The 27,166-nt window shown below is 53.9% G+C and overlaps 1 protein-coding gene across 20 annotated transcripts in view; it reads right to left on the bottom strand.

Moving 5' to 3' along the window:
* Positions 1-26,580, bottom strand: part of TNK2 (tyrosine kinase non receptor 2) — a gene marked incomplete at its 3' end in the record, with an annotated part of 39,131 nt that extends 12,551 nt beyond the window's left edge. For 7 of the 20 annotated variants that reach the window (XM_079921581.1, XM_079921600.1, XM_079921589.1 and 4 more), the window contains exons 1-6: positions 10,069-10,441; positions 6,697-6,877; positions 5,588-5,658; positions 3,508-3,729; positions 2,221-2,373; positions 1,440-1,717 (exon numbers count right to left, since the gene is read on the bottom strand). In XM_079921581.1, the coding sequence (XP_079777707.1) occupies positions 1,440-1,717; positions 2,221-2,373; positions 3,508-3,729; positions 5,588-5,658; positions 6,697-6,877; positions 10,069-10,146 (983 nt within the window). In that variant the 5' untranslated portion in view covers positions 10,147-10,441. Of the gene's footprint in view, positions 1-1,439; positions 1,718-2,220; positions 2,374-3,507; positions 3,730-5,587; positions 5,659-6,474; positions 6,633-6,696; positions 6,882-10,068; positions 10,442-12,691; positions 12,752-12,953; positions 12,978-13,361; positions 13,430-25,947 lie in introns of those variants that run through there. The other 13 variants (XM_079921598.1, XM_079921591.1, XM_079921593.1 and 10 more) reach the window with 11 other exon arrangements.
* Between the last annotated feature and the right edge of the window lie 586 nt (positions 26,581-27,166).

Raw genomic sequence — 27,166 nt, 5'->3', positions numbered from 1 at the left:
AAGCAGAAGGCCTCTCAGAGCACCCCCACCCCCTGCATCAGCGCCAGTGGACCCCAAATGCTCATGCACAAGTGTGCCGTTGCCCCGCATGCTCAGGTTCACAGTAGGTACTGGGGGCGCAGTGTGAAGTTAAGGACTTCTTAACTACGGGGTGCACAGACTTGGACAAGATTGTCTCTGCTCAGGTCTTTTTTCCACACGCGGCCTGGGGTGGGGAGAGGAGGATGTTCCCATGTCAGGGAAAGGAAGAAGGTCAGCAGCTCCAGAAGGGGCAAAAAGTGGGGTGGGATAAGATCTCAGGCTGTTTTCTAATTGTGGTGGGAGGATGACAATTTCCAGATTTGGGGCAGGATCCTAGGATTTAGGTCATTTCAGCAGGAAGGTGTGGGTGGGAAATCTGGATAGGGCCTGGGGAAGAATCAAAATGGGTGGGAACAGTCACAGTCGCTTTCCTCATCCCACACACTCTCTGGAGCTCCCTCTTGGGTAAGGAAGAAAAATGGCACTGCAGGGAAGCTAACAAAGGGTATTCATTCCACGGTGGACTGAGGCACGGGGAGTGAGGAGGAAGCCGCCCTCGATGGAGAATCAGAGATACCTCATGGGACTGGAGAGCTGGCCCTGCCACTCAAAGGGCGTGGGACCCAGGGAAAGTTACCCAAGAGCTCTAAGCCCCACGTTCCTCATCTGTGAAATGGGAATAACAATAATCTGCTCACTTCACAGGATTGTTTTAAGAGGGCTGCATAAAAAAAGGTGACCTTATAATTTACCATTCAAACCAGGACGCCTGAGTATGAAAGGAGGTGCTATTAATTACTCCAGGACATCAGGCATGATCCAGGATGTGTGATCATCCTAGATATTAAGTTAGTAATTAATTAGGGGTGACCGTACATCCTGGATTAGAGGGTTTTCTGGCAACCAGAACTGGACCGACTCCTCCCACCCCAAAGCAAGGAGATGACACTCCTTCAGGAGCCTCTGACAGCAGAGGATCATGATGGTCTCAGCACACGATAAGCTCACACAGGGGCCAGGGCAGGGTCAGGTACCACCCCAGTGTGCAGGTGAACATCCCTCGTCAGTCTACAAGGCCCTGCCTGCCCCCAGCTCTACCTGGGACACGCTTAGCAGCCAGTCTCTGCCTGGCTAACTTCTCCTGGTATTTCAGGAGCTTAAAACTGCGTCTTCCAGGAAGCCTTAATGTGTCCCACAGCACTTATCCCTGTGCACCCTAGCACCTGGCACGTGGGCCCCTGAGAATTACTGGATGGATAAGTGAATGGATGGGCACACAACAAGGGCACCCCAGGCCCAGAAGAGACAAGGGCTGGTGGGTGTATGGAAGGCCCTGGAAGCTCTGAAGCCTGGGTGTGTAGGGACCGGGTGTGGGGGGGTGGTCCAGGCCCCGCGAGCCGGCAGCGCCTGCCCCTCACCAGGCAAAGGGCACCTTGCGGTGCTCCTGCATGACGTAGTGGTCGTCATTCTGGGGTAGTGCTCGCATCAGCCCGAAGTCCCCGATCTTGACCAGGTCACGGGTGGCCAACAGCAGATTGCGGGCGGCCAGGTCACGGTGAATAAAGCGCTTGGACTCCAGGTAGCCCATGCCCTCAGCCACCTGCACAGCGTAGCGGCTCAGGGTACCCAGGAGGAAGTGGCCCTGGTGCTTGCGCAGCCGGTCCAACAACGATCCCAGAGGTGCCAGCTCTGTCACCTGAGGCCACGGAGGAGGAAGGCGGAATAAGCACGGCTGAGCCCTGCTCCTCCCTCAGCTCCTCCCCTCAAGGCTTGCCAGAGCCGTGCTCCATGCTCCTCCCTGGCCTGTCCTCCAGGGACCTCTAGGAATCCTACAGCTTCCCAAGCCTCTCCCCTCTAGGGAACATGGGAAACCGAGGCCCAGAAGAGCAACCCAAAGAGGCTCAGGTTAGCAAATGCCAAACACTAAACTCTGGGACCGGCCCCTCCCGTGGGTGCAACGCTCTGCCAGTGAACACAAGCCAAACCCAGAGAGACGGAAGTGAGCTCCAGCGGACACCAGGGTCGGTCAGTACTGGGGCAGGCCTGTGAGCCCCCTTGCCACATCAGGTGGGGAACCAAAGCAGGATCTGGAGGACCTCTGACCTTCGTCAGGATGGAGGGAGTAACCACAGCACAGGCAGGAGGTGAGGGGCACAGGGTCTTCCCTGCCGCCATCCCCCTTCTGCCCACAGCACTCACCATCTTCATGGGCGGCGTGAGCACCACACCATAGAGGCGAATGAGGTTTCGGTGGTCAAGTGAGTGCATGGCATTGACCTCCCGGATGAAGTCATCCATGGCCTCTGGCTGGCTCAGCACATCAGGCTTCAGGCACTTCACAGCCACACTCACCTGGCCAGAGTGGGGACTGCAGAGAGTCAGGACAGGCCCCAGCCTCCACACTCCGGGCTAGCCTGCTCCCCACTCCAGCCTCAGACCTGCTCATCGGGTGAGTGAGCGTGTCCCAGGGGCCTGTGGCCTGGCAGGGGGAGGGCAGCTTACCCCAACAGCCATGAGCCGGGCCTCCCCTTCCTGCGGGAGTGCCCAAGTTAAGTGGCAACCGCAAGGTAAGAGATGACCGGTGCAATGACGGAATATTAAAATGTTATGATAAGAAATGTTTTTGGTGTAGAAGGAAAATGCTTTAAATATAATGCCATAAAACTAATCTGTGGTGACAGAAATCAAAAGAGTGGCTTCCCTTGAAGGGAGGTGACACTCAGTGGAAGAGGCATGAGGGAGCCTTCTCGGATGACAGAGATGTTCCACACCAGTGGTCTCCAACCTTTTTGGCCCCAGGGACGGGTTCGTGGAAGATGGTTTTTCCACAGACTGGGATGGGGCGGGGCTGGATATGAGGGTTCAGGCGCTAACGCGAGCGATGGGGAACGGCAGATGAAGCTCGCTCAATTGCCCACCACTCACCGCCTGCTGTGCGGCCCGGTTCCTAACAGGCTGTGGACCGGTCCCGGTCCACGGCCCGGGGGCTGGGGACCCCTGTTCTACATCACAATCTGGGCAGTGGTCACACGGGCCCATGCATATGTGAAGAGTCACTGAGCTGTACACTCAAGAACTGTATGCTCTGCTGCACACACGCTATCTTTCCCTCCGGGGAAAATTTTTTAAATACAATACTAAGATGAAAGGGCAAGCGTTAAAAAGTTGTATCTAAAATTTGTATCTTAAAGAAATTCAACAAAATGTCTGAAGGGGAAGAAAGGTGTAAGTGCTAACTCTGCTTCCTCTGAGTGGTGGGTTACAGGCTGTTTTTTGTTTTTCTTATTTTTAAGTCTCCAAACTTTTATGATCATTAGTTTTATAACTGAAAAAAGGAACATGTGTCTAGTTAACCCTGAGCACGGACTCCAGGGTGAGCCACTTTGGACCTGTCCCCAGCCCCCTTCACATCCCAGCAGAGGGGACAGATCCGCCTCAGAGAGCAGAGCAGGGCCTGCCACGCCCCACAGGACCCAGAGAGCTCACCGTCTTCCCCGAGGGGGCGTCCCACTCGCCCCTGCGCACCACGCCAAAGGAGCCATCTCCCAGCTTCTCAAAGAGATGCAGGTCCTTCTCCCCAATGAGGCAGGTGAGGCTCTGCAGGGACCCCTCTGCTGCTGGGCCTCCGGGGGTGGGTGAGGTCTTCCGGAAGGTGCTCTGAGAGTGATGAGGGGGGAACTCAGCCTCCAGCCGCTTTCCACTGAACACCTGTTTGAAGGCAGCCAGGGGCCAGATGGAACCCTGAGGCCCCAGAGCCAGTCATTCAGCCCTGCCCCACTGGGTCCTTGGCGAGGCCGCCAGACAGGTCGTGGCTTTGCCAAACTTCTGGGGGGCGGCCTGGCTGGAGGCCCACGCCCCCTCCTGACCACACCTCCAAACGGGCACCCACGGCCTCGGTGTGGCCTCGGGCTGCAGTCCCACCCCCAGCTGTGGGGTCAGGGATAGCCCAAAGCCCGGCACCACCTCTGCCCCCCTCCCTGCTCTGTACCCCTACCCAGCACAGACTCCAGCCCCTCACCCGAGCAGATGGGCAGGAGCCCTAGGGGCCCTTGCAAACACCTCCTGTCCATTTTTAGCCCTGGCCCCGTCTCTGGGTTGCCCATTTGGCGCTGTCTGTCTCCACCCTCCCCAGGGAGTCGGCTGCTCTTCATCCTGCCTGGGGAGAGGATAATTTGAGCCTGAGGTTGGACCGTGAGTGTGTATGGGGGTGCAGATGAAGCAAGGCCTTGCCGGGGAAGGGCCTGGGAAGACAGCTGGGCTTCTGGAGGGAGGCCTAGAGCTGAGGGCTCAGAAAGAAGGAAGGTTGGAGAGGACGCTGCGGCCTGGGCTGGAGAGGGAAGGGGCCAAGGGTCAGGGGACAGGAGGGAAGCCCTGAGGGTCAGAGCGGCCCTGTCAGTTTGACTTGGCCACCCTACCGGGGCATGCAAAGCCTCGGCTTCAGGCGGCACCCTCTGCCCAGTTGGTCCCTGCCCCCAAGGTCGGCAGAGCCTTGTCTGTGTGGGGTGAAGGGGTCTCCAGTCTGAGGGCCTCTTCTGGCCGCTGCTCCGTCCTTCCTCCCAGCAACTGGCATCCCTTCCATTTGCAAGCAGTGTTCAGCTGACAAGGTCCTTCACAGCCTTTTTCTCAAGGGACCCTCCCCAAGGCCCCGTGAGGTGAGCTGGGCAAGTGCGGCTGGCACTGCCTTACTGGCCACATGCCTCAAGTCTGGAGCGGTCAACCGACTGGCCCGGGGACATCCTGTGAGTCGGTGGTAGCTCCAAGGCCCCCTGAATCCTGCACACCGCGTGGCTCTTCCCTCCTGCCTTCGCCCGCCCCAACACACCCATCCTCCCCTAAAACCTGGGCAAGGGACCAGGACAGTGTCCCCAGAAAAGGCCACAGGATCCCAAGAGACAGCCCCTTGCCAGATCACAGCCAGGAAATCTCTGCGGCCCAATCCCAGATCCAGCTGTTCTGCACTGCCCGCCCCTCTCCCCAGCCCTGAGGCCAGAAGTGGGGGGAAGGCCCGGCTGGTTCACTTCCTCTCACATTGTCTTCCAGACAATGGGCAAAGTTCCCCTGAGTCAGACCTGGGACTCACCACTCCAGAGACCCAAATTAGGGCAACGGGGTGGGGGCGGGCCTTAGGGAAGGAAGCTGTCAGTGGGGCCCGGTGACCAGAGAAACCTTCCACAGACTAGGGAGGTGCGGGATGAGGGAAGCAAAGACGTCCTGGGTCCAGACGGTCCCACCGCCCCACACTGGACACCGGCCCCAACACTTAGGCAAAGCGAGGGCTCAAGTTACAGCACACTTGTCAACAAGCGCCTGTTCCATGCCCGGCACCACTGCCTGGCGGGAGGGGACGTGAAGCCAAGGCTACACACAGGCCACTCAGTGCCGTCTCCAGCGGAGACAGACGCTTAGCCAGGCAGCTCTACAAGCACCCTGCCCGATAAGACCCCGGAGGTGGGAGGTCTGTACAAACTGTGAGATTATACTGCGGGGAGTGGGGGAAGGCTCTCAGGATGACAATAGAGGAGGCCCCAGTGAGCTACCCCTCCCACGTCCCTCCCTGTCCACCCACCTTGCTCATCCAGGACTTGCGTTTGCACATGGCCTTCCTCCTCTTCACAGCCTCCCACAGCCGCCGCTGGCCTGCGGGGAGGAAGGGGAACCCGTGCTGTTAAGGCGCTCACACCCCCAAGAGGCTGCTGCCCATCGCAGGCTTCCTCGGTCACCCTGGGGGGAGTCCACCACTAGACACTGCCCAGCACGATGACACCAAGGAAACAAGCCATCCCCACCAACCAGGGGCTGCCATTAACCAGACGGTCACTGCATTCCACTTCTAGGCAATTCTTCTCGAACCGGATGGAGGTATTTAACCACCAAAATTGAACAGTAGTGCTCTTATGCCAATTCTCAAGAAAAAATAAATAAATCAAGGTAACGGACAGAATTTCCCCAATTTTGAGTTTTTCTCCCATAAAATTTTATTATGTTACTGGCATCAGATATCAACTCTCTAGGCTAAAAGCAGCGTAAGTCAGTGTCTAAATTAGCACACCATTACTTATTTAGCTATTTCAGGCTGAATGCACTCAAAAGTTTCTAATGTTCTACAAGGAACACCGTGACTTCTAGAAGCTATAGTCACTACTTTCAGGATAAACACATAGAAAAAAAAAAAAAGAGTTCAACTTATAGAATAGATCTTTGTAGGAGAGACAGAGAAAGGGAGAGATGGGGAGAAAAGCAGCAAACCAACATCTGAAGGATTTTATCTTCCCTTCTCCACAGACCTCTGGACACTAACCCCCCTGGTGTTCAGAACAGACTCAATTCTACATTTATAAAAGAGGAGGAGATGGAAGAAATACACCCTAGAAATGTCTGCACAAACAAAACAGAGTGTGTAGTTAATCCTGAGTAGCCGGAAATTTAAGTAAGATTCCTCAAACTCCAATTCACCTTCACGACTGCAAACTGCTCTCATGCACTCACTGTGTGCAGCATCTACTGATGCCCCTCTGCCCCACCGCGGGGGCTCTTGGACAGGCAGTGAGAGTTCTCAGCTCTGCCACCCCACGGAATAAAGGGGGGAGGGCTCTTCCATGCGGTTGCCGATCCTGAGGACAGAGGAGGTAAATGGTCAGTGGGGCGACGACAGGCAAGGCCAATGCCCCCACCTACCAGGCCGGCCCATGCCAATCTTCTCCAGGTCCTCATTCTTGACATACTCAAAGTGGGACAGGCGGGTAACGTTGAGGTCGTCGCGGAGCCGCAGGAAATACTGCTGCAGCTGCACCTCGGACAGCAGCTCCAGCAGCCAGCCTGTGCCCTCCTCCGGCTGCATGCTGCTGCTCCCCAGCCTCTGCGGGGAGAGAAGAATGGCTCAGGGACCACGGGATGCAGGCAGGTAACCGGCGACCCCGCCTCTGCCTTGGGCTCACCCACATCCTACTATGTGCTGTGGGGAAGGACTCACACCACCTTCTTGCTCCTCAAAACAGCTGTTCAGAAGAGCCTGTAGCCACCTGTTCTCCTCCTATGGCAACAAGGGTAGAATCAGGGCAGTTGGGACACAGCCCAGGCCCTGGAGTTAGGGTCTTACTCCCCAAATCTGCCATCCATGGCCGAGTGAACTGAGATCAAACTCTGTTCTCCGGTTCCCCACTGGCTCTTCAACGCTCCTGTTGTCACAAGGCCTTTGAGAATCTGATGAAAACTATCGAGTGTGTCTCCAGGAAAATAGATGCATCCTTATTCATAACGTTTTAATTACAGAACTTTTGGGGGTGCAGTGCCCCTTGAGACCCATCCATGAGCTCCCCAGACCTGATGGACCCCCCAGGGACTAGATGAGCTCTAGCTACTTTCCTCTCAGTGCCTGACATCGCATGAGCCTCCCCCCAGGTCCAAAGACCCCTCCGCAGGCCAGCACACAAACACCTCCAGGACCACAGGAAGGTCAGAGGGAAGGAGCGGCAGAGGCTGGGGCGGGCTTTCAGACTGCTGTCAACGGCTGTCACAACAGACTCTGGCCCAGTGTGGTCAAAGCTTTCAACTTTTTCAAGAAATACCAGAAATCTGAATCGACGTGTAAAATCTCGCTATTAAAATTTTTTTTGAAAAGGTACTATACGCACACGTAAGATATTCAAAAGGCACACGAGAGCCGTAAAGTCTCCTCCCTCTCTTGCCGCACGGCCACCTCGGCCCCACCCCCAAAGTCGGCTGCCATTCATGACTTTTACGCGTTCTTCCAGACTTGTTTTTTCCCCACACAAATACTCACCCATTACCCACACCATTCTGTTCCTTGTTTACACTTGACATTAGATCTTTCTCCTGACTTTTGAACTATGTCAACTAATTCAAGTTTGAAATACACACACGCAAGCACACGTGTATGCTGTGCTGGTCAAACAAAATTACATGCAGGCCTCAATCAGCCAAGGGGCCACCAGACCTGTTACACCCTCTGGGGCCCAGAGAAAGAAGCCAGTGGCACCCTCAAAGCTAGGCAGCCCTACGCTAAACCCATCCTTGTCCGAGTAAGACCCGTCAGAGCTGAGGGCTTGGCCAGCCCCTGACCCGTGTTCAATCCCCACTGGAGAAGACAGGGATGAGGGAAAAGGCCAGCTGCCCCAAGACCCCCTCCTCCCGACTTGGAGGTGGCCTTGTCCCCCAGCGCTCATCACAGGTCGCACTAAGAGAGCAGGTGCTCACAGCCTGGGACCAGCATGAGCCTCCTGCTCTCACAGTTCCCAGCGGTGCTGCCAACCCAGTGCCAGGAGCTCAGACTCTCCCAGGCAGCTCAGGGCAGTACAAAGAGCCACCACTGGGAAAGAGAAGCCCTCAGTTCAAACCCTGGCTCCTCTACCAAAGTGGCTGGGCCAGAAGGGGGTTTCCAAACTTTAAGCCCTAACCCTTCACCCAGATGGTTCTCATGAGGGCCATACAGCCCCCTAGGGGACATTTTTGGCTGTCACAGTGTTGGGGGACCATTAGTGGCACTGAGTGGGTGGCTGGGGGACTCACACACTGTCCCAAATCCCATACAACTTAATTCATGCAGGTGAGAAATTTGTTTACAATCATCTGATTATAAATCAAATCCCATTTTACATATGAACAAGAAAGTATTTTTACAGTGTTAATACAGACTGAATTTTCCTGGAATGGAGCTACTGTGTAAACTGAGGGAAAACTGGCCTTTTGCTTTGTTTGGAACTTAGCAGAAGTTGTCCACCGTTCAGAAAAATATCACTGAAGGCAGCCCATCCTACTATTTCAAAACTCTCCTCTCAGTCAGCACTTGTGTAGATGTTGCCGTGCTGGTTCTACCTGCGGTCTTAGCATCTGACTGCCTGGTAATGTCAGATTGTACTGACGTATTAGAATACACGAAATGCTACAATCGATTTCCTTTTGGTTCTCCTTTATATTACAGGAGGCATTAAGTTGACTGACCACACACACACACACAGAGTAAACAGGTTGTATTTCTCTTAATTTTAGTTAAGAAAAATGAAAACTCTAACACTTCAACTACAGTTAACTACATGCTGGGCACAGTTCTGAGCACTTAGCTGTATTAACTCACTTATCCACAGCAAAGCCATTTGTTACAAACAAGGGGGTGTGGACTTAAGAGGGCAGGGCACCACTGCTTTCCAGAAGAAAGCCCCAAAGGTGCCCTGTGAAAATCACTAACCTAGGCCCCGTCTCTCTGTGGCGTGACCAGGAGAGGCCAGCCAGCACTTCCGCCATCACTATTCCATCCCTGGAGCAAAATGATCCCACCCCCTACACGGCTCAGCCCAAGAAGAGGCTGGCCACCAGGGCAAGTGGTCTGAAGATCCCCACTGCTTCCTCCCCAGTCCCCGAATCCCAGGGCTCCAGGCCACTCATTCCTACCCTCCTGGGGGTAGGAGGCAGCCACTCCTGAGAACAGCTCCAAGCCCTGCCCTGTGTGGTCCGGGCTGGGAGAGACCCAGAGGCCACTCCCCTGAAGAAGCTGCTTAGAAAGCACAGTCTGCCCTGTTCCTTTACCCATGAAACACCAGCTAACAAATCTCCCTGCTCAGCTGGGTCCTCCTCTCCCTGCTGCCCAACCCCAGGAACAGGGCTGCTCTGCGTGGGGTGGGGGTGTGCGTGTGTGTGGGGGAAGACTAGAGAGAACACTGGGATCTGGGTGAGAAGAAAGCAGCCAGGGTCCCTGTCCGGTCTCCACCTCCCCACCCAGGGTGACCCTGGACATGTCCCCTCCCTCCCCTCCCTCCCTCTCTAGCCCGTGTCTTTGTCGGTGAAGCACAGAGCACTGCTGCGGCTGCCCCCAGCACAGCCCCGTCCACACACCTGTGTCTGACACGTGTGGCTCTCATGGCCGGCACGCACACTTCCCACACACGCTCTCCTGACGCACTCGCCACCAAGAATGCAGCCGCTGGAGCAGGGAGGCCCTGGACCCCTGTCAAGCAGCCCGGTCCTGCTCTCTGGCCCTCAGCGCAGGGCTGCCTCTCAGTCTGTCCAGCTCCCGCCCGCAACCCCCCCACTCACTGTGTAGAGTCTCCGCCGGAGTCTGGCCAGAAGAGGGAAGGAGAGCTCTAGGCCAGGGAACCGACGAGCTGCTGGCATCTCCACGGAGCTGGACCCCCTGACCAGGTCACCGGGGCTCTGGCCCGAGGGAGGTGGGGTGGGCAGTGGTCTCAGCTCCTGAATTTCAGGTTCTGCCCAGAAGTGAAGGTGGCCAGAGGTCTGCCCCAGAGACCCCCCCAAATCCCACACCAGGGGTGGGAAATGGAGCAGAAGAATAGGGTGGTCCCCTTTTCTCTGCTCTACAGCTGTTTCCACAGCTGGCTACCCTGGCAGGAGAGAGTTAGTTCTTCTCTCAGTTGACTGCAGCCTGGGTCCTCGGTCCTGTTTCTCTGTCTTCTCTCCAGCGCAGTGGTCACGGCTCCAGCCCTACTCCCTGGCTCCCCCGACAGCCCGCCTCCCTCCCCCCTCCCTCCGCAGCTGAGCAGCTCTGACACTGGCTGAAAAAGGACCTTTCTGAATCACTGCCAAGAGGGCGGCGGGAATGGGGGGACTCTTCCTCCCAGCCACCCGCGCTGCCCCCACCTCCTCCCCGCACACAAGGCCCCTGTCTCTGGCTTCCACCCCAGCCCCCAGAGCTGCAGACAACCCCTGGGATTTTAGGGTGGGGGCCAGGTCAATCAGGCAGCAACATACAAAGAGGCCCCCGTCGCGCTTGTCTGGGGCTGTGAGGGCTTAGTGCACAGCCTGAGCTGGGGGCTTGGACACCAGAGAGTCGGTCCTGGACCTTGCAGGCAGACCCTTCGGAGACCCTCCCCCATCTCCCAGTCCCAGCCTTGGCTGGGCGTCTCCTGGCTCAGGCCCTAATGTGGCCCTGTTACCCTGGTGCCCGACGGAAATAGGAGTCCGGCAGCCTGCCAGAGCGGGGCAGTCCAGCCAAGAGCCGGGGTGGGGGGAAGAATCTCCCAGTCCAGCTGGCCAAGATCCAAAGCCCCCTCAAAACACACAAATATGCCCCTAAACCCTGCGATGCCCCCAGCCAAAGCTAGAGGATTCCGGGCCATAGGATGTCTCCTGAATAGCACCTACACACACAGACAACAGCCCCAGCTAGAGGGAACTGCAGTCACCCCATGAAGCCCCCGTGGAACCTACACATTCCTAGAGCTGACAAGTGATCCCTCTGGCCCTCCTCAAGGGCGCCAGCTGCTCTTACACCCCCCTCGCTACAGCCCCCAGACACACCTGACAGCTGCAGGAAGTCCTCTCAGGCTCCCTCAGCACCCCCCTCCCAGCCGTGCCCAGGGAGCCCCTGTTTCTTGCACACTGCTCTCTTGTCCCTATCCAGCTGGCCACCAGCTCTGGGAGTCCCAGCTGGCTGGTGGAGTAGGCAGCTGGGGTTGAGTTTTGGGGAGTCAGCATCCCAGGCTCTTTCCAGGGCCTCTCTCTCAGTGCTTGACCTCCCTGGCGGGGAGGTGCCTGCAGGGGCAGCCGTTTCCAGATCTGACTCAGGGAGGGGGGAAATGGGACACCCCCAGCAATCAGTCCTCTTTCCCATCCCCCTGTCATGTCATCCACCACCACCCAAAGCTTGTGAGGCCAGCCAGGTGCAGCCTCCCTTCAGTGCCAGTGAATCACCAGCCTGAGAATGGAGTCAGAGCTAATGGACAAGATGAAGTCAGGTCAAGGTCACACTGGAGCTGACCTTCCCGCAAACGCTGGCTCACAATGCCCACAGCACAGAGAAGCCTATTGCTTATTTCCCACAAAGCACCATTCTGAAGGAGATCCAGGGACCTGACTTCAAGGGACAATTTAAGCAGGATTATTCCCTCTACCGCAAGTTGGGGGACTGCTGGATTGGAATGGCCAGACTGAAAATTATAGCCACCCCCTGAAAGATGTGCCCCAAATCCACCGGAACCCCATGCCTGCCTGTTCCCTTGCACATCAGGTAAGAACAAGCCTCAGTAGCTTGCTCAGCAATACAGCTGTGGGAGGCTGTGGAGAAAAGCAAAGCATGGTCAGGGGTCAGAGGTCAGGCCAGCTCCTAGACCTCTTCTCCCAGCCCCAGAAAACAGCCACCTTTCTGCACCGCCACCCCCACCCCGCTTCGTCCTGTCAGTGACTGCCCTCTACTGGTCAAGAGAGAAAGTGCTTGATCTCCAAGGGGAAGGGAAGCCGACCCATAAATACCATGATCATGTTTTCCAAAGCAAACAGGGACATTCGGCTTAATACGCAGATTCATAAAGCCAATAAGAGGGAATGTCCAGGGCACAGGGACTCAGTGTCCATAAAGGACTAAACCCACATCCTGGCAGTGATTTCGGGGCTCCCCTGCAGCGATGAAGCAAGCCCAAAGGGCAGCTTAATTGGGTCCCAGCTTAATTGGGTCCCAAGTCCCAAGGACTCAGAGATACTGAAGCAGATGTCAACAACAGGAATTCACCACCACTGACTCGCCCCGCCCCACCCCACACACAAACACATCACCCTTCTTTACCCAGCATCCCAGCCCCCAGGATCTGTCCTGGGGCCAGGATCACAGATACCCCTCACTCCTGAAAGGCTCCCCTCAGCTCACCAGCAGACGATGCGGTCTAGGGCCTGGCTACCTGGCTATCCCCCAGGTTTCCCCTATTACCTGCTGTCCCTCCTCGGCCCCAGTTAGGCGCAGATATGCAAATCTCTCACCCTTGGAACCCAAACTCCGGGCTTTAGGGCCCGGGAGGGGAGCAGAGCCCTCCCGCAGTCCCCGCCCCTCCAGCGCACCGGCAGCGTCACTGCCCTGCGTCCCGAGGGGCCGGGCCTCGAGCATCCTCAACAAGGAGGGCCGGGGCCGCTAAAGCACCTCAGCCAAGGGAAGGCCCAGTCCCCGGGCCCGCACGCACCCCACAGCCCCGTACCTGCCACCTGCAGCCAGAGCGAGGGAGCAGAGCCTGGTGGTAGCGGTCTCTCCCGCTGGGCCTGCGGCTGCCCCTCCCCCAATCCCGTGCACAGGCTCCATTCCAAGGAGCCGCCTCTCCGCAGCGTAGGCTGCCCCCCCAGAGAGCCAGGTGCGGGGCTGCACCTTCACTGACCACGGAGCCACAGCTCCCCTCGGCCCCTGGCCGCCTCCAGGACCCCAGAGAGCCACAGCCACCGATCAGGTCCTGGGGACTCAAGGGCCCCCATACTCCATGACAAGGGGGGGGGGTCCGTCCAAGAAGCTCACAGAAGAGAAGCCCCCATCCTAACTCGACCTGAGACCCCTCCCTCTAGACCCCTCTCCTTCCACCAGCCCAGCTTCCACCTAGCTCCAAGCATGCGCCCACCTGCCAGGCTCCCTGGTGCGCTGCCATTCCGCACTCCACTCAGGCCCGGGGAACCTGCCCAGCCCACTCCTCTCCGCAGTGGAAGCCACGCCCCCCGCATCCGCACTGGGAGGGAGACCTCAGCCCTCCGCAGCCCACGCCTCTTCTCACCAGCCTGGACTTCTCCCCGCCTGCACCTCCACCCGCCCCGCCCCCAAGACTGCTCGGCCCGGGCAGAGCACTGTGGCTGACCTCTCTGGGCTCAGAAGAGTGCGAGTACCCACACTCCCTCCCGCAGGAGCTGCTCCAACACGTGTCCACGCAGGGCTGTCACCCAGTGCCAGGATGAGGACATTGCTAGTGGAGGAAGTCCCACGGCAGAGGCCCCAAGGTGCCACACGCACACCCTCTCACTCCAATGGCACCTGAAGCATCCACTGACTCCTCAGTACCAGGTATTTAGGGGTGAGCTCAGGGCACCCTCACACCTTGGGGCTTTGGGGCAGAGGAGGAGGGAAATGCTGAGACACCTCTACTCCCCACTCCCCTCCCCACACACACACACTCCACCTCAAGACTAAGGAAGGAGACCCCGGGTGGGCACTAGGTGAGTTCCCATAAGGCTCACTCTCTTCAAAAGCTCCTTCTCCAGCTGACGCGCGTTGGCATAGGGGATGACCCTGCCAGGCAGGGTGTTTATTCTAGGCAGAAGCTCCTCTGCATCTTACTGCAGCTATGGCAGAAACTGGTTTTGGGAGCAGCTGCAGGAACACTCAGGAGGCCGTCGAGAAAGAGAGGCTGAAAATGCCAGGCCCACAGATCCCTCCTTCTCCTGGTTGGATAAAGAGTCTGATCTAAACCATTCCCCCATCCTGCTTTCTCCCTACCTCCTCCCTCCACAAGGCCCCTGCCTCCGAAAGCCATCCTATTACAAGATACCCACAAGATCCAAACTGCCTCTAGGATTTGCGGAATCCACCCCACATGTGTACCCTCTGGTCTACAACTTGCCCCCTTATCTCTAAAGGGAGCCGGTAGTGGCCCAGGAACCAGCCTGCCTCTGCCGTCCACTCCCCTCCCCCAGGCTCTCCAACAGCATCAGTCAAGTTACAAATCCACACTGAGGAGCAGACGTGACATGTAATTTCCGGCCAAGAAGATTTTTCCAAAACAATCTACCATATTCTCAGGAATATATGCCAGGCCTGCTCTCTTGTATCTCTGCCCTCCCTCTTCTCCAGGCCCTGGAGGGAAAAAACATATTGGGAAGGAGAAGGAGGGGGGCTTATGGCTCCTCTCCCAACCAGAGGATTATCTTGCCTACACATGCCAGCCCCACCAAGCCCAGTCAACCTCAACTCACCCCTCTGTGTGCAGCGCCCAAGCTTCTGGACCAAGGCCAGGCTGGTTCCCCTTGGGACTTCATCCCAGAGGGAACTGTACCAGGTAACCCCACACCTTCAGGTCATCCCAGGTCTGAAATCACACTGGTCTGGGGAGGAGGCTGGCCACAGGCCAAGGGAGAGAAGGGGGTGATTCAGACACATACCATGGCTGTCCACACCCTCTCCATCTCCAGGCCACAGTGGCCCACTCCCTTCCAGGGGAGCCTGGCAGCTGAGGCCCCGAGGACAGTCAAGCCTGAGGCATATTTGCCAGCAGTGCTGAGCCCACAGGCCCTGAGTCTAACCCTGAGGGCTCTTCACCCTTCTCCTTAACTGTGGATATTTCCTAAGACTTTGGAACTCACCCTTCCCTCTCTTCCCTCCCTGGGAGTCACCTCCTCTCCTCCCAGGGCTCCAATTAGCACCATGTGCTGTCTGTCTCCATTCCTGAGCTCTAGAAGCGCTGCACCCATGCTTCTAGACATTTACAGCCAGCTCCACCAGGAGGACGCAAGGTACCATAAATTCTCCACGTCCAAATTGAGCTCATCAACCCCCGCCTTAAACCTAGCTTATGTGTGCTCTCATACCCTGACTGAAAACATCACAAGCCAACATGAGCCACCTAGGCTAGACACCTCACCCCTGGCTCCCCAACCATAACTCCCTTCTTTCCCCACTGGGCAGGCCACAAAATCTTGTTTCTGCCTCCTCATTACTCCTCCCATCGATACCTTTGGGACAAGAGTCAGACAGACCCGGGCTGAAATCTTGGCTGTATCACTCTCTAGTCAGACGACTTCTGGGCAAACGCCTTAACCTCTAAGCCTCAATTTCCTTATCTGCAAATGGGAATAAACAGTACGTCCTTCAGAAAGTGCAAACTCAATGAGATCACGAACGGCACACTAAGCACAGCATCTGGCACGTAGTTGCCTATTCTTATACTGTCATCTGAACACGGATCCGAAGTTCCTCCCCTGCTTACGTCCTCTGTAATTCCTCACTGAGCCAAATACAAGGCCCTTCAGGATCCATCCCTCCCCTATCTGTCCACCTCCAACTCTTATCATTTCCTTCAAAACGTCTCCATATTCCAACCAAGTCAAATACTTGCCCTTCCCTAGACACAACATCTTCTTTAATTTTAATGTCTTTGAGCTATTCTTTGTGATACTCTTTTCTCTTCATGATGAACTCCTACACATTTGGGTCCCTCAAGACCCAAATAAAACGTCATCTCCTTTGTAAATTCCCATTTCCTATCCCCGAACGGTTCTTTTTGCCATTGCTTCCCATGTTATTTTGTTAAAGTATGTTTGAAAACAAGAGTGGTATAAACACATAATACTACACGTGGAAAATAGCCAAAAGGATGAAAAAAATTTTAATTATCTATCATGCTCTGATCCTTAAAGGGTGCTATTTCTGTAGCACTCTGTATTAATACATAATTCTATTGAGGGAGCGCTATGTACGTACCTCTTGTGGTTTGTACATTGTAACCATCTGTTTATATCTGTCACCTTGAAAGAAGAATCTGGCAAGGCACCTGGTCAAAAGAGTTTGCTGAAAGGGACTTCAAGCCTTTGTGACAGACACTGAGGAAAGGAGGCCTGTCTCTTTTCCAGTGAGCTGGTACCACCTTATGTCCAGTGAATACCAGGAATAAGCCTGGTTGCCCTTGTCGGCCCTGGCTTTGCTTCCCCCCATTATTTCGAACCCAGAAAAGCAAGCACCTTCATGCGAAGAAGGGCAGCCAATCTCATTACAGCTACTCCTGTCCCAGAACCACTAAGCTACTTTGCTCCCACAAAGCTATTTCAGCCCCGGGGACAACACAGCAGTCCCTCAAGGCAGAGGGACAGCTTTGACTGAAGGCTGCCTTCTCATCAGACTGCGGAGGGAGAGCTGGGGATACCACAGCGTTGATCGATGGGCAGGAGGTCTTTTTTGTCAGGCATCCCAGCCTCGCAGAGAGAGAGGAGGGAGACAGGGGGATCAGAGGGTGGGAAGGCAGGGCACAGAAGCAGGGGCAGACACACCAGATACAGGGACCCTCCTACGCCTCATCTCCTTTGACTCCAACAGAGAAGGAGGTGTAACTTTCAGAGAGGAAAGGAAAGAACCTGACTAAACACCACAACCACAGGCCCTCACTGAACCCAGTACCTCCGCACATCTACCAACTTGGTCTTGAAAGTTTTTTTTTTTTTTTGTGGGGGGGGTACACAGGCCTCTCACTGTTGCAGCCTCTCCCGTTGCAGAGCACAGGCTCTGGACGTGCAGGCTCAGCGGCCATGGCTCATGGGCCCAGCCGCTCCGCGGCATGTGCGATCTTCCCGGACCGGGGCACGAACCCATGTCCCCTGCATCGGCAGGTGGACTCTCAACCACTGCCCCACCAGGGAAGCCCTTGAAAGTATTTTTTAGCTGTTTCATGCTCCACCAGCGAAAGACCAGTGTGCCAACCCTGACACCCAGAGACAGGACACTGAGAGCCCTAATACATTCCTGGAGCATCCCTCCCCCGCACATAAACACCACTCGAGTGTGACAGTGGGTAAATTCCTGCAGTTGCCTGGGTCTCTTGCACACATGCACCCCACACGCCCGAGTGACAGGGCTGGGATGCAGGGTACTGCGGAGAGCTGCCTCTCACCATCCTCTGGCCCAAACATCCTCCCGGCACCAAGGCCCGGCAGCCGAGGCTCCCGGGAAGAGAGGAAGGATGTAGTCTGGCTCCCAGCAGCCAGCCACTCCCAGGGCTCTTCCAGGGCCGGGCAGAGGCCGCCCAGCTGGTCGCCCTGCCTACCAGCTCAGGCCTCACCCCACTCCCCCAACCCCCTCAGCAAGAGCCTAGAGCTGAAGGGCCTATTGTTGGGCCCTGGAGGTGGGGTGGGCCCAGAGCTGTGAATTGGAGAGCATTTACTCTGTGAGAGGGACTGCTCATTCCCTTGGGACAGCGCCCACACCAGAACCCCAGGAGCTAGGAACATCCAGCGCAGGGTGGGCTGCTGGGCCAGGGAGAGAAAGGGTCTGAACCTGGAAGTGAGAGAGACGTCAGGGACTGCAAGATATTTAAGATACCTTAAATCCCACCCATTTTAGAGATAAAGAAACTGAGACCCTGAAAAGGAAGGGACATGCCTGGTCTGAGGCACCTAAGAAGCTGTCATAGGGAATGGATCCCTAGGAGCTGCGGAGCAGTTCAGAGCAATGGTGATTCCTCTCTGGCCATAGAGGGGCAGCCCTGCCAAGGTCAGGGACTAATAAAGGTCAGGGGCCTGAGCGGAGAACCTGCCTCAGGAGGAGACACAACATCCAGGGGACAGGCAGAGACAGGAAGAACCTAGAGTTCTCACATCCAGCAGAAGCCCTTGGCTCCCAGGACCTAGAGCTGCTGAAGGAGGGCCCAGGCCAAACCTCTCATCCCACCCACCTCTTTAGTCACTCACCACATACTGACTGTGTGCTCACCCTGTGCTAGGTTTGGGGGACTATGAACGAGGAGAAGTCACGATTCACATCCTCAGAAAGACACTGTGTGCAAGTTCTTTACTAAAAGTTTTATCTTTCATTGCCTGATTAACCTGCCCCCCACTACCCTACATTATCCGCATTTTACAGATGAGGACACTGAGGCTCTGGAGGGGTGACCAGGGTCACCTGTTACTGGAGAGTCACAGGTGAACCAGAATTCAGTCCATATACAACTGGACACAAAACTGCTTGGTTCAAGGATTTGAGCTCATGGAGGGCAGAGCTGGAGTCTTATTTGTTAAATATATACTAGATACTGAATGAATTCATGGATTCTGCGAGGAAGTTTAAGGAGGGAATAGAGGCTCCAGGAAAAGACAGATTGCACAAATGCACATAATTTCACTCCTTCCCAAAACCCCACCAAAGCCAAAATGATCAAAAGAGAAATTTTCTGAATGGCAGAAGTCCCTAAGGACAGGAAGAATAGTAGAAGAGAAAACCACAACATAGCTTTGGAAGCTGGAAAGCAGATGGCCAGTGACTATGGAGAGCAGACCTGAGAAAATCCCCAATCCCAAGGTGAAAAGGACCTGATTGACCCCACAGAATCCTCAAAAGGCCTGGGAACTAGAAGCCCCAGAAACGTCTAGAAGAAGAACAGGTGCTAAAAATACAGAGGATTAGTCAAAAGCTGTTTAAGAAGCAGTAAGACCCCCCTGGACTCCCTCTCCAGTACAAAGCCACTGGGTTGCTGCCCTGGTACCACCCGGCAAAATCGGGATTTCCCTTCGGGGGTAAAGCGCGGGCCTCTGCACTGGCGCAGCAGGCTTGGCTGACAGCGGGGTGCCAGGGACCTAACAAGGAAAGCACACATAGATGTGGAGATCTCAGTCTCCTTCTCGACTCCCTCCAGGAACATGGAGCCAGACCTCCACCTCCTGGCAGAAGACCGGAGTGTCCTTTCTGGGGACTCTGATCAGGCCAAGAAAGATATAAAGAAACCAACATTGGGAGTTCTCCACAAACCGAGCAGCCAGGTCACCATACAAAGAAGCTCGGTCAACAAGGCCACCCAGTGCTTGTGGTCAAGAGTAGATGACAAAGAAATACTGGACACCCAAGGAAAGCCTCTAACGTGGAAGAAAGAGCAAAACACACAGAAAATGCTCATTAATATCCTCAGAAAGACAAGATGTTGTATCTACAAACAAGAAGAGAATATTATTATTTTTTAATAGGGGGAATAAGAAATTACAAATATGACAGGAAACATAACAAATTCAACAGACCCATCCTCACCCCAACCAACAAAGTCTAGCCCACAGCAGGTGCTCAGAAATATCTGCTGAATGGATAAATGAGGCAGTATTTCATGAACTTTAATGCACATGCAGATCACCTGGGGGAATCTTGTTAAAATGCAGATTCGGATTCCATAGATATGGGGGTGGGCCTGAGTTTTACATTTCTAACAAGCTCCCAGTGATAATGTGCTGGTCCTTAGACCACACTCTGAGAAGCAAGGGTCTCTGCTAAACCCTGGAGCAGTGGTTCTTTGCACTGGCTGTGCATTAAAATCACCTGGGAGGTAGGAAAGTGACGGTGTGTGGGCCCCGCCCACTGAGATTCTAATCAACTTGGTCTAGGTGAGACTCAGGCATCATATCTTGAAATCTCTGCAGATGAATCCATACTGGGGTCGAGAACCGCTGCTCTGGAGAAAGCCTGTAACTGCGCCAATCATTGGTCCTAGCCAGAGCAGTCCTGTTTTCAAATATTCTTTCCCATTGTTGACACTGACCACTCTTTCAGAAGGCCCTTCTCATCACGGCCATGAGCATCAGTTTATGGGACTATTTACTATACAGAGGGTAATTCTTTTTTTTTTTTTTTGCGGTATGTGGGCCTCTCACTGTTGTGGCCTCTCCCGTTGCCGGAGCACAGGCTCCGGACGCGCAGGCTCAGCGGCCATGGCTCACGGGTCCAGCCGCTCCGCGGCACGTGGGATCTTCCCGGACCGGGGCACGAACCCGTGTCCCCTGCATCGGCAGGCGGACTCTCAACCACTGCGCCACCAGGGAAGCCCCAGAGGGTAATTCTTAATGCTAAGTCCCATTAATGTCAGTGGATGGAGAAATCATTCTACTAAATTTCCAAAAATTCATTGAGAATTTTTTCCTTATTAGATTCACACACTTATCTTAATTTTTCTAATTAAAAAAAATCTGGACCGTAAAACTTTAGCAAGTGCTTTAAAAAAAATAATGGATTTTTAAAAGTGAAATGTGGATATCTCCCTAGCCAAAAATCCTAATCCATTATTCCAATGTTTCTGTTAAAACTTAACTTGAATTTAGTAGTTTTGTGTCTACCTCATCCATGCCATGGGATAAAATAATATCAACAGCCACTTACTGCTGTTAAAATTGCTAAAATCACAATAGAAGGGTTGGAGGATAAAGCATCTTCCACAATGGAGAGCAAAAGCCCACACCAAGCTACATAATTAAAGAATACTGGAGATAAAGAAAAGATGCTATAAACTCCTGGGCAACGCTATAACACAAGTTCCACAAAAAGGATTGGGAATGATTTTAGACATTAATGTTAACTCTGGAACTTAAGAGCAATGTCCTTAAGCTTCCAAAGGAAAGCAATTTCCAGCCTAGATCTCTATATTCAGCTAATTAAGTGACTGAGTGTCAGACTGGCAAGGTCTCAAAATAATCTACCACTCTTTCACCCTCCTCTCTTAGGAAGCTACTAAAGGATGTACTCTACCAAACTAGAGAATAAACCAACAAAGGGGAAGATAGGAAACAGGAGAGAAAGGCACAGAAAGGCAGTGAAGGAAATGCCCAAGATGCTGAAAGGGAGATCCCAGGAGGACAGCTAAGCATCAGTGATAGAGAGCAATTAGTCCACGCCGCTTTAGGGCACAAGGCTCTGAAAGAGACTTCTTTAGAGAGGTGAATTTGATAGAATACCTAATGGAATTGACACCCTGAGAAATTTATACAGCTACTGGAGAGTTTAATTAATTGAAAAGTACATAGAAAACTAAGCAAACAAAAAAAGCAACTCCAGGAAGAACAAAAAGGTGCCCAGGAAAGGAAAAGTCACAGTTTATTACACCATAACAATATAAACAATGAACAGTAGATTGAAGAAAACATGAGATACGCCCAGAGTGGATGAGCTGGAAGATGGGATGAGTAGAGGGTGGGAATGAGGGAATTAAAGTAAAATCCTCATCTTTGGCCAAGATGGAATAACACGGATCAGACTTACCCTCCTGACTGAAACACAGAAAAATGGACAAAATATACAAAATGGTTTTGAAGACACCAGACATAAAAGATGCAAAGGTCAGTGATACCTAGGAAATAGGAAACAAAGGAGGTCAGCCCTATGGTTGGGTTTCCAGGCTACAGAAAAGGGAAGGGAACCAGTTGGACCCCAAAGGACTCTCTGAAGAGATGAAGTTGAGACTCTGGGGAAACTCAAGTGGCCAGAATTCACAGAACAGAGCATCAGAGAAGAGAGAGCACCACAGAAGTCTGTAAAAGGTCCCCCTTGAGCAGTAAGCTGAGTACTGATCGTCACATGAATGTATGGGAACTACCCAAGGCTGGGGAAAAGAACCACCCAAAGGCTTCCCTGGTGGCGCAGTGGTTGAGAGTCCGCCTGCCGATGCAGGGGACCCGGGTTCGTGCCCCGGTCCGGGAAGATCCCACGTGCCACGGAGCGGCTGGGCCTGTGAGCCATGGCCGCTGAGCCTGCGCGTCCGGAGCCTGTGCTCCGCAGCGGAAGAGGCCACAACAGTGAGAGGCCCGCGTACCGCAAAAAAAAAAAAAAAAAAAAAAAAAAAGAGTTTCAGTTCTGCAAGATAAGAAAAAGTTCTGGAGATGAATGATAGTGATGGTTGTGCAACAACGTGGAAGTACCTAACTCTACTGAACTATACACTTAAAAGTGGTTAAAATGGTAAATTTTATGTTGTGTATATTTTACCACAGTTAAGGTAGGTAAATTTTTTTAACAAAAAACTGAATTCCATTAAAAATACCATTTACAATAGCATCAAAAATATGCAATACTTAAGGATATATCTGACAAAAGATTTAAAAGATCTGTGCATTGTAAACTATAAAACATTGGTGAAATTCTTAAAAATCTAAATAAATACAGAGATACACATTGTTCATAAGTCAGGTTCAATACTGCTAAGACAGCAATTCTCCCCAAATTCATCTGTAGATTCAATGCAATCCCAGCAGGCTATTTTGTAGAAATTTACAAATTGTTCTAAAATGCATATGGAAGTACAACAAACCTAGAATAACTAAAGCAATTTTGAAAAGGAAGAACAAAGTTTAAGATCTTTCCTTGGTTTCAAGGCTTACTATAAAATCTACAGTGATCAAGATAATGTGGTCCTGGGATAAAGACAGACAAGTTAGATCAATGGAACAAAACAAAGTCCACAATTGGATCTACACACATACAAACAACTGATTTTTGATAAAGGTGCAAAGGCAACTCCATGGAGAAACAAGTCTATTAAAAAAATTTTGCTGAACAATTGGATGCCCATATGCAAAAAACTGAACTTCCATTCATACCTTGCACCATATACTAACCTAAGAATTAACCCCAAATAGATTGTAGACCTAAATGGAAAACCCATAACTATAAAAGTTATAGGAGAAAGCCATCATGTTTTGGGTTAGGCAGAGAGTTCTTAAACACCAAAAGCACAATCCATAAAAGAACAAGCTGGTAAACTGGAGTTCATTAAAAGTTAAAACTGGGCTTCCCTGGTGGCGCAGTGGTTGAGAGTCCGCCTGCCGATACAAGGGACATGGGTTCGTGCCCCGGTCTGGGAAGATCCCACATGCCGCGGAGCGGCTAGGCCCGTGAGCCATGGCCGCTGAGCCTGTGCGTCCGGAGCCTGTGCTCTGCAACGGGAGAGGCCACAGCAGTGAGAGGCCCGCGAACCGCAGGAGAATTAAAGTGCAAGCTAGAGCCTGGAAGAAAATACTTGCAAATCACATATCCCATAAAAGGCTTGAATCCAGAAATATAAAAGAAACTCCCAGAACTTAGTACGAAAAAAAACCCCACACAATTAATAAATGGGTAAACAATTTGAACAGACACATCCCCAAAGATATACAGATGGCAAATAAGATGAAAAGATGCGCAACATTCGTCATTAGAGAAATGTAAATTAAAACCAAAATGAGATACCATTACAGACCTATTAGTATGTCTAAATTTAAAGAGACTGATCATACCAAGTGCTGACAAAGTAGTGAACAAACTAGAACTTTCATACACAGCTGGTGGGTACATAAAATGGTACAACCACTTTGGAAAACAGTCTGGCGGTTTGTTAAAAATTAAATGTATACCTACCATATGATCCAACTATTCCAGTCCTAAGGATTTACCCAAGAAAAAAAAAAAGCATATGTCCGTACAAAGACTTACACGTATGTTCATAGCAGTTTTACTTGTAATAACCAAAAACTGAAAACAACCCATCAGGAGATAAATGGATAAACAGACTGTGGTATACTACTCAGCAATAAAAAGGAATAAGCAATTGATACCCACAAAAACATGGATGAATCTCAAAATAATTATGCTGAGTGAAAAAAGCCAGGCAAAAAAAAAAAAAAAGAGCACATACTGTATGATTCTATTTACATAAATTTTAGGTAACGCGAACTAACGTATAGTGACAGAAAGCAGACTATTGTTACCTGGGGAAGGGGGATGGCAAAGGAGGGGTGGGATGGAGGGATTACAAAGGGGCACAAAAAGCTTTTGGGAGTCTGGGAATAACGGGTATGTTCATTATCTTGATTGTGGTGGTGGTTTCACAGGTATACACATATGTTAAAACTTACTAAATTATGTTTTAAATACGTGTCATTTACCATACGTCATTATACCTCAATAAAGCTATTATTAAAAACAAACACTTCATCTTCCAGGATAAAGCACAGGGCAGGGGGATAATTGTGGGCTCAGGGGCTAGAGGAAAAGGTCTGGTAGCACTGACCCCTCCTGCCTAATGTCCACTGGCCATGGCTCCTGGGAAGGTGGATGCTAGGCTGGCAAAGAAGGGTCTGAGCCCTCTGCACTCAGGACACTGTAGGGAAAACCAGGGCCCGCCTCACAGACGAGGAACTGAAGCCCAGAAATGTTATCCTAGTTACACACTAGTTACACAGCTAGTAAACCCAGATCTGCCAAAGTCCTCTTTCTCTTCATCTACCACAAATTCAAGAATCAACCTGAAACAGGGTGAACATGTATGCTTACGTGCGCGTGTTTAGAACAGTTCTCTCCACTGAAGCCAGAGCGCAAGAACCAGTCTGGCCGTCCCAGAGGAGCCAGACACCTTGGACACAGCAGCTGAACTTCCGGTGCATGAGTGTTTGGGGTGGCAGGATGACAGGCAGGCATGGGACGAAGTTGACAGTCAAGTCTGGGTCTGCATGGGGAGCAGGCTAACTGGCTCCTCCAGCAGAGTCCCAGCAGCTGCCTGCTTAGGACGTGACCACCACTCCCCCTGCCCCAACAGAAAAGGACTATCTCCACCCAGTCCGGTTGGGACAGGGGTCTGGGGGCCATCTGACTCAGAGCCACTCCTTGGGGTAGGGCAGAGATGGGTCTTGGCTAAGGCCCCGAGACAGGCAGCAACTCTGTACCCATCCCCACCCGAGGACTAGAGAAGCAAGAACCCAGTCAGCGCCAGGTAAGAGGTGAACGTCCCTAGGCAGATGAGGCCCACAAGTGGCCAACCAAGCCCCTGTGGGGCAGGAATGAATAGGCCTGGCACCCAGGCCATGAGGAAGTCAACAGGAAGCCAAATCTAGCCCCCACCTCTGCAAGTCCCACCTCTAAGCTGGGCTGAGAGCTGGCCCTGGCTGGTACAGAACCCATGATGCCACAGCTGCCCATATGTCCACCTCCATGGGGTGGGGCTGAGGTCTGGGCCACCGAGGATGCCCAGAGTCCAGCAGTGCAGATAACCTCTCCTATCCCACACTTTCAGGTTGGGGTCGTGAGAGCCCACATGGAGACAGAAGTCCTCACCAGCTCTCCACCCTTCTGCCCACTATTTATCCTTGGCTCTGGGCCCTCAGTATTAATCAAATGTGACAAGAAGGTGTGGCAGGAGCAGGCCAGGCTCGTGCCCAAGTTACCGGCTGCCACGCTGACAGCTCACGTGGCCAAGAGGGTTACAAGATAAGGTCCTGTTAATGCAATGCTGCCCCTTCCCTTTTTTGGAACGTGTTTTGAGGACGTGAAGCAGCGTGTGCTGATTGCACCAACCCAGCAATGGCATGGAGGCACCCCTATCTCCACCGGTAAACGGGTGAAGCGGGGGTGGAGGGGTGGAGAGATGACTACTTCCTCTGCAACCTCAGCCTGGGACTACCCCTCTCTCCCTTCTGCCCAGGCCTGGCAGCCACCCAGACAGTCTCACCGCCAGTCTAGACTCTAAGGAAATATCCCATCACTCCAGTTGGCATATACAGTAATGGGGGGAGGGATCCTGTCTCGTTGTTGAACACTGCACTGCTCCATTCCTCTCCAGGTTTAAACACAGGGGAATGAAAAACGGCAGTTTGGAGACCACGCTCTCCTGCGATAACTGCAGCCCCCTCCTTCCAAACACACCAATTCCAGCTGAGAACAGAATTGGGCTTCCTTACCTGCTGCCTTCCACTGGCTCTCTGCTGACAAAGCTTCTATGATGTCCCGGCTGAGGTGGCAGAAAAGGACCCAGCAGGACACTGCCTGCTATCGGGCAGTGGTTTCCAACGCTCCCAGGTTCACGGCGCTCTTCTGCCCCCCACTCCCCAAACCCCTACATCCTGCTCTCACCACGGCCCTGGCTCGGCCGATGCTGATGCTGAGCAGCCGGCCTGTGAGTTACCACCTCCTCCTCCGCCTGCGCCTCCGGATCCTGTGTCCCTCCAGGGGTCCGTCTCCCTCCTGGGACCCTTTCCCGTCCAGGTATGTTTCCTGGACAGCCCGCACAACCTGCCCTTCCTGCACCCCGGGCAGCCAATTTGCTTCCTGCACCCCCAGGCGCCCCTCTCCCTCAGGGCCCTGGGGCCCCACTGGCCGGGCCCTCCCCACCACTTCGAGTCTCTTGCGGCGTGCCGGGGCCACTCCCAGGACCTCTGCCTCCCCTCTGAGGTGCCCGCAGCTCTCCCAGTACTGCTCCCCCCGCTCCTCGGAACTTTCGAGCTCGTCTCTGCTCTCCCAGAGGCCGTCCCCGAGCTCGGACAGCTGCTCGGGCTGCTGTAGCAGCCTGCGTGGGCTCCCCTCCCCCTGCTCCTGCACCCCGGTGCGAGCCTCCCCCCGTTCCTGCACTGCGGGGCTGCCTCCCCCTTTCTCCTGGTACTGCTTGCGGGGGCCCAGCCCCTCCTCCTGCACCACAGGCCAGCCCGCGGAGCCCGTCCACGGCGGCGGGCGCCTCCAGTCCGCGCTGTCCGCAGGCCCCCACACCACCCCCAGGCTAGGCTCGCGGCCCCGGCCGCCCCGCTCCTGCACCCCCGGACCCACCCCGCCCTCCTCCTGCACGGCCGGACCCACGCCCCCCTGCTCCTCCACGCCGAGCTTCAGCCCGCGGAGCTGCTGCGGGCCCCAGCTGAGAACCCCGATCCGCTGCGGATGCTGCTCCTGCAGCGCTGGGCAGAGCCCGCCGCGCTCCTCCTGCGCTCCCGGCCTAGGGCCCCCAGCCGGCACTGCCCAACGCACTCTCCTGCCCACCAGAGGCCGCGCGGTCCCGCCCCTCCAGATGGTGCTGCCCTCGCCGCCCGCTCACACCCCCCTACCCGGTTCCTTCCGCCCCGTCCCCCGGGGGAGGGGGCTGCGGGGTCGCGTCCCCTCCCGCTCCGCCCACACGTCCCGGTCCCGGCTCCC

This window comes from Stenella coeruleoalba, assembly GCF_951394435.1.
Source record: "Stenella coeruleoalba genome assembly, chromosome: 5".
NCBI classification, from domain to species: Eukaryota; Metazoa; Chordata; class Mammalia; order Artiodactyla; family Delphinidae; genus Stenella; species Stenella coeruleoalba.
Note: the sequence above shows the minus strand (reverse complement) of the source record. Positions and strands in the feature narration are given on the sequence as shown.